Source organism: Sycon ciliatum, chromosome 5 (genome assembly GCF_964019385.1).
Source record: "Sycon ciliatum chromosome 5, ocSycCili1.1, whole genome shotgun sequence".
In the NCBI taxonomy this organism is placed as follows: Eukaryota; Metazoa; Porifera; class Calcarea; order Leucosolenida; family Sycettidae; genus Sycon; species Sycon ciliatum.
Window position 1 is genome coordinate 37,894,455 of NC_088647.1, and position 7,500 is coordinate 37,901,954.

At 52.8% G+C, this 7,500-nt stretch overlaps 3 protein-coding genes across 5 annotated transcripts in view; 1 reads left to right on the plus strand and 2 right to left on the minus strand.

Annotated features, from left to right (window-relative positions):
- The window catches only part of LOC135818589 (uncharacterized), a 199,164-nt gene that overhangs the window by 187,326 nt on the left and 4,338 nt on the right, over window positions 1-7,500 (plus strand). For both annotated transcript variants that reach the window (XM_065331982.1, XM_065331983.1), the window contains one exon: window positions 6,655-6,708. In XM_065331982.1, coding sequence (XP_065188054.1) covers window positions 6,655-6,708 — 54 coding nt within the window. The remainder of the gene's footprint in view (window positions 1-6,654; window positions 6,709-7,500) is intronic.
- Window positions 1-7,500, minus strand: part of LOC135818584 (uncharacterized) — a 108,604-nt gene that overhangs the window by 76,418 nt on the left and 24,686 nt on the right. The window lies entirely within an intron of this gene.
- On the minus strand, window positions 1,941-6,207 carry LOC135816500 (uncharacterized). The gene has a single exon (XM_065329694.1). It carries the CDS (start codon window positions 5,862-5,864, stop codon window positions 1,941-1,943), a length of 3,924 nt encoding a protein of 1,307 aa, XP_065185766.1. The 5' UTR covers window positions 5,865-6,207.

Consider the following 7,500-nt stretch of genomic DNA (forward strand, 5'->3'; position numbering starts at 1 on the left):
CAGTGCTAGACTGTGTAATGTACTGATAGCTGAGATCAGGTAGTGTATGCAGTGCTAGACTGTGTAATGACTTACTGATAGCTGAGATCAGGTAGTGTAGGCAGTGCTAGACTGTGTAATGACTTACTGATAGCTGACATCAGGTAGTGTAGGCAGTGCTAGACTGTGTAATGACTTACTGATAGCTGACATCAGGTAGTGTATGCAGTGCTAGACTGTGTAATGACTTACTGATAGCTGAGATCAGGTAGTGTAGGCAGTGCTAGACTGTGTAATGACTTACTGATAGCTGGGATCAGGTAGTGTAGGCAGTGCTAGACAATGCAGTTCTATGCACTGTAGCTGCAGAGAGTATGTGGGTACATGGTGGTGGTGGGGGGGGGGGGGGGGGGGGGGAGATATGTGATTCACGTATGTGTCTGTGTGGCGCCCGGAAGAAGGGGGGGGGTGTGATATCTGATTCGCGCGCGTGTGTGTGGCGCCCGAAAGAGGGCGGGGCGGGGGGGGGGGGGTGATACCTGGTTCACATGCTCACCACTCTGACATGGGATATAATCATATTCCTTACCCCAGTGATCAGTGATGTGTGGGATATGGCATAACCCTAGTGATCAGTGATGTGTGTGTGTGTGTGTGTGTGTGTGTGTGTGTGTGTGTGTGTGTGTGTGTGTGTGTGTGTGTGTGTGTGGTACATGGTGTGTTTTTTTTGAAAACCAAAGCGCAGGATTGCTTTTGATTGCCCGTTCATTGTAGCTTTTGTTGAATTCTTGCGTTTGGTACTAACTTTGATTGCACGTTAGCATGCTGGCACGTTGTCTGTCTAGCCGTGCATCGTTTTAAAATGAAGTTCTGTGTTTCTGTGCTTTTGTGCTTCCCTGTGTCCATGTGTGTGTTTGTGTCTGTGTGTGTTTGTGTTTGTGTCTGTGTGTTTGTGTGTGAGTCTCTGTGTGTTTGTGTGTGAGTCTCTGTGTGTTTGTGTGTGTTTTGTACTATAACCGTGTCACTAGGACTACTGCAGACCCACAACCGAACTCATAGTTACGTTTCACACTGATTTAATTCCATGAGGTTATTGTTGGGACTAAGAAAAAGAACTAACTAAAAACAATGTTGGGAGAGCAAGAACCATCTCGCACCATACCGGACGCATGCGCATGGTGCATCGAACCGGAACTAAAGACTAAAGTACAGAGCACGCGAAGGTGCAGTACATGTAATGATGTATGCGCCTGCAAGCAGCAGTGTCAGGAATGCAGTGAATCGCGCACACCGCACGGCAGCCACCGTTAGCACGTCATGCAGTCTATACAACGCAGTGGCTCATGATCATGAAGAGAAAGCGGACACCAACCGCACGAAGCCTATAGATTAGAAGATAAGAAGCACACCGCACATGCAGTGGAACAAGGAGTCACGCACGACTCATCCCTGAACGACAACGCCATGCAAGTACTCATGTATACAGGAAAGAACACAAACAGTGCACACAGCAAAGAACAGAAGCAGCTAGTACACGTACTTGTACTAGGAGACATTCACACAACACCATGAATACTAGCTAGTGTCAGTCAGGATGGAGGAGGGGGTCACCATTACACTTCATCCCTCCGCCTGGTGACATTTGCTGCCAAGCAGCATCAATCCTGGAAGCGAGCTGGTCGCTGGATGCCTTGTCGGTTTCGAAGATCCATGCGGACATGCTGGCCGTCGGCAGCAGGCTCCTGCGGATCAGGGAGCCATCCAAGCCAGCCATCTGCTTTGAAGCTGTCACCCTCCTGGCCGTCATCTCCATCAGGGAAGTTTTCCATTGGCAATTCCAGACCTGGCCCTGGAGCATCCGGCTTGATGAGTTCCACGTTCACCACCTTCTCTCGAGGGGATCTACCATCAGACCTCCGCCAGATCACGACAGTTGATGGAGAAATGACTTTCTTCTCAGTCTAGCCGGATTCAAAAGGCGGCAATCGCTTCTGACGACGACTAGGCATCCGCAGCATGACTGCATCTCCAGCCTGGTAAGCGCAGGGCAGCACCTCGTCATGGCAGTCGCCTTCCGACATGGCGTCTTCCAGAAGGTCTCGGATCCTAGCAGATCGTGCTGCGTGTTCTGCTTGCCACGTGTCAAAGTCGTACCTAGGGCGTCCATCGTCAATCAACACAGGTGGGTCCCACCCAACCATGGCCATCATTGGGGACATGCCAGTCACTGAATGCGGTCGAGAGCGGTAGAAGTGGACCAGCATCTGAAGATCGTCCATCCAGTCCGATGATTCGTCGAGGACCTTCCTGATGAGAGTCAGCAATGTCCGATTGTACCTCTCGGCGGCTCCCTGGGATTGCGGATGGCGAACGGCACCTGTCTTCACCCTCACGCCGAACACTTGAAAGACAGACTGGACAATGGCATTGCTGAACTCAGTCCCATTGTCCACACGGATGACGTCTGGTGGTCCCCACCTACAGCACAAGCTCACGAAGGCCGAGGCAACACTGGGCCCGTCGTGCCGTTTCATTGGCACTATTTCCACCCACTTTGTCAGCACATCCACGCACACGAGCACGCAGTGGTGTGTCCCGCCACGGTTCAGCCCAAGCTCCAGGGTGTCCATTTGCACTGTTCCCCATGGTCGACCTGGGATCTCTGCTCTGGCGCTGGGGGCTGCTGGGCCTTTTGCTGGACTAGCGGCTTGGCAGTTCTGGCACCCCTTGACGTGGTCTTGGCAGGCAGACGCCATCTCAGGAAAGTAGCAGTGCTTGCGGAGCAACTCATACATTGGCTGCCAGGAAGCATGACCAGTGTTGACATGAGCAGCGGTCACGACATCAGGCACTAACAACTCGGGAACGACTGGCACGTTGACTTCCCCTTCCACAGGCAGCTTCAGGCTCCGGACTAGGCGGCCTTCCTCCACATGAAGCTGACCGGCGCAACTGCGGAAGCGCCGACTTGCTACTGGCTGGCCAACTTGAATCTGCTGAATCACTCCTTGGATGACCTCGTCCGATGCCTGGGCTTTGCCCAACTCATTGCTAGAGACAGGGCTAACAGCCACAGCCCTCGGCAGACTGGCCACAACATCAGAGCTCTTCTTCGGCCAGTTGAACGGCACGCGCGTCAGCTTGTCTGCAAGGTTTTCAGTCGTTGGCACCCACTCCACAGTCACCTGCATCTTCGTCATGCTAAGAAGATCATTGACTATCTGCAGCCGACGCTGCACCAGAACCTCATGCAGACCACCAACCCGGACGCGACGTGACCCACCAACAACCGGAGCCAGCCATCCCGCAGTAGTTTTCGAGTCAGTCTTCAGAACCACATGCGTCGCGTTCCACCTCGTGGCTAGCGTGAGGGCCTTAATGGCAGAGTCAAGCTCAGCAACATTTACATGGAGCTTGTCCCCTGCAGGCCGAAGCCATGATGCATCTTCCACAACGGTCCCGTCGAGCTCAAGAACGACACCAATAGCTAGGCCAGATGCATCGCACCACGCAGTCCAGGTGGAGTCAGCCTGCGCGTGCACGTCCCACTGACCATGCACCGGATCGTCGGAGGAGAGCCTCGCGAACAGCTCTTGGCAGCATTCAACAAGGGTTTCCGGCAGTGGATCGTCCCATCCATTGCCACCTGCAGCAGTCGCCAGCCGCTTCAGGTAACTGCAAGCAGGCCTGAGCCACGAACAGACCGGGTAGTGGCCAATAAGGCGTCCACACCACGAGAAGACCTTGCGTCTTGTCATCTTAGGTGGTGGCTCTAGATCGATCTCTCTCCTGGACCAGCCCATGGCGCCATCGGCATTAGCCTTCAGTTGCATACCAAGAACACGGGACTCCTCCATGGGTTCGGCAGGCTTCGTTGGGAGTCCATAGGCTGCAAGCTCGTCGGCAACACACTGAGTCACTTCTGCTGGAGCTCGGATATCATCAACATAGTTGTCGACTTCTGGGCGATGGCGAGTGATCCACTGGATGACGAGGTGCATAAACTTCGGCGCAATCGCCAACCCGAAGCCCATTCTGGTCATCACGTACACCTTGTTGTTCCAGAGAACGGCCTGGTAGCGCACTAGCTCAGCACTGACATGCACCTGGAGATATGCTTTCTTCACGTCTAGCATCTCCCACTGACCATCACTGCTGCGTCTCCACTGCCTGATCTTCTCGGCGCACACGGGGGCTTCATAGCCAGGCTCAGACTCAATGAGCTCATTAAGCTTACGATAATCCAGGCATGGTCTGATCGGGGTGGATGCTTTATGCTCTTGGGTGCGAGCAATCAACGGAAGCACACCAGCCACTGCTCCATGTGTGGCTTCATCGTGCGGCACAAGCCAACCATTAGCGATCCAAGCGTCGACTTCCTTGCAGAACAACTTCTCCTGCTCTGGGCTCAGTTTCTCCCTGGAGTACTGGCCGATGCCAGAGCCCACTGGAACCTCAGGGGCTGCACCACTTTTCCACTTCCAGCGGAGAATCCAACGCTTGGTTTCATGACACCATTGGACCTCTCCATCACGTGCCGACAACGTGACACCTTGTCCATGACGGCTCACTTGCACGTGGCGGGAAGGGTGACCGTCCTGAGGAAGTGCAGCAGACACAGGACTTGACACTGGCCCAAACCTCACACTCTCCAGCCGGCCATCATTGGCATACTCAAGATGTAGGCCACCACAGCTGCTCGCTACATCACAACCGATCAACAAATCGGCGTGTACGACACTCAGATCGTTGACGACTAACAGCTCCACACTGGCTTCTGGCATCTGCACTGGGATAGGGCCATCCAATCGTCCAATGTTGACGGCCACTTTCCCAAGAACAGCAATAGACTGGCCATCCAGCGCCACGAGTCTGCTTTCACACTCTGACCACGCAAGGCCACAGGACAGGGCTTGGTCCTTAGTCAGCAGTGATCGGACAGCACCAGTGTCAATGACTGCTGTCATACGTGACACATCATCCTTGTTGCCCGTTGTCCACATGTCTACCTTGATCCTAGGCAGCTGCCCTGGCGAAGGCACAGACACAGAGGCCAAGGCTGGACTAGGCTCCTCTCCAGCTGCTGCTGCAGCACTCCCGCCTTGCCGGCTCGCCAGCCAAGCTTTCCGGTCCGGACAGTCTGGCTTCCTGTGACCAGGCCTGTCACAGAAGTAGCACGTACTGCCACGGCCTCCACCATCCTTGGAGCTGGACCCACTCTGCTGCCCCTGCTTCCTCCTTGGGCAATCTCGCTTCATGTGGCCGACCTCATTGCAGAGGTAGCACAAGAAAGACTTCCTGCTGGTCTTGTCGCCACGTGCTCCACCAGCCAAACTACCAGTTCCAGCACCTGTACCTACTGCAGCTGTCACAGAATCGCCATCACTAAGCTGAACAGCACGGACTAATTCTAAGCAGGCGCTCACAGTCTGGTCCTTTCCCACAAGTGACAACCTAACCTGCTTTGCCCACGCATGTGGAAGCCCGTCAAGAAACTGCTCAACAACGGAGTGATTTTTGTCATCCCCAGGCGACGCATCGCCGGCCAAACTGGCGAGGCGCTGCAAATCGGCAACATAGGCATCTGGTGACTCCTCTTGTCTCATGCGTCGGGCCTTGAACCGCCGGTAGGCTTCCGACTTCGTCATACAAAACGCCTCTTCCATTTTCTTCTGGACGGCGTCAGGCTTCTTCTTGTCATCCGACTTCATTCGGCTGAACACCAGGAACGCATCCTGCTCCAGAAACAAGGGTAACTGGGCCATTTTCTTCTCGTCCGAGTCCCACTTGTTGATTGTCGCCAGCACGTCAAATTTCGCCCAGAACGTCTGGAAATCATCGACCTTTCCCCGGTAGGGTCGCAGGTATCCTTCAGCTTTCGACATCGTACTTAGATCGGAAAATTCAGTTTCCCCACGAGTCCACACGCGACAGTACAATCAACCACGACGCCAACCAGCAACCCAGCTGGTATCCCTGACGTCCTCCCGGGTTTCGGCACCACAAGCTGTACTATAACCGTGTCACTAGGACTACTGCAGACCCACAACCGAACTCATAGTTACGTTTCACACTGATTTAATTCCATGAGGTTATTGTTGGGACTAAGAAAAAGAACTAACTAAAAACAATGTTGGGAGAGCAAGAACCATCTCGCACCATACCGGACGCATGCGCATGGTGCATCGAACCGGAACTAAAGACTAAAGTACAGAGCACGCGAAGGTGCAGTACATGTAATGATGTATGCGCCTGCAAGCAGCAGTGTCAGGAATGCAGTGAATCGCGCACACCGCACGGCAGCCACCGTTAGCACGTCATGCAGTCTATACAACGCCGTGGCTCATGATCATGAAGAGAAAGCGGACACCAACCGCACGCAGCCTATAGATTAGAAGATAAGAAGCACACCGCACATGCAGTGGAACAAGGAGTCACGCACGACTCAACCCTGAACGACAACGCCATGCAAGTACTCATGTATACAGGAAAGAACACAAACAGTGCACACAGCAAAGAACAGAAGCAGCTAGTACACGTACTTGTACTAGGAGACATTCACACAACACCATGAATACTAGCTAGTGTCAGTCAGGATGGAGGAGGGGGTCACCATTACACTTCAGTTTGTATGTGTGTCTGTGTGTTTGTGTGTCTGTGTGTCGATATGAGCAGCAAGGAGAGTTGTCTCAGCGCAAGGTCCCTCAGTGTGACATCTGCAAGAAGCCTGTGAGTGTAATTGCTCAAGATGCAACGTGTCTTTTTCTTCTTCTTTTGCATCAGCTGTTATCTTCCTCATGCATTTCTATGGCTAATGTAGCTGTTGCATTTTGACTGAGGGTCCGGGACCCTTTTGTACTGCAGCGTTTGCCCTGAGACTACAAGAGCCATGTTATATTAGAGATATCAGTGCAAGTTTGCTGAGCTGTCAGAGTACAGTCGTCCCTCTCTAATCCGGCACCTTTTGGAACGGCATTTTCTGCTGGATAAACAAGGGTGCTGGATTATCAAATCCTGTCCTCCAACCCGGCCCACTTGTTATCATACATGTTTGTGTCGTATGTCAAAACGTAGGGATTTTCTGTGTGAAACCAAGTACTTTGTGGAATGCATGTCTATAACATACACTTGGGAATATCCTATGTACTGGCATAGGATATTCCCAAGTGTATGTTACATGTGTTGTGTATGTTACAATGGTCCCTGACAGTCTGCGATGTACAACTGCTGGATTAGAAAATCGAATTATGTACAGTTTGAGTGATTTGTTGCAGAAAATCGCTGCTGGAGGAAGAATTCAAGTGCCGGATTAAAGAGTAGAAAATGAACTGAAAAAATCCGTTTTGCCAGAAAGTGTGCTGGTTTGCAAGGGTGCTGGATAAACAAGTGCCGGAGGGACGACTGTATCAGTGCAGGTTTGCTGAGCTGTCGGAGTATCAGTGCTGCAGTGGTGGTGGTGGTGCTGGTGGTGCTGGTGGTGGTGCTGCTGGTGGTGGTGGTGCTGGCGGTGGTGCTGCTGGT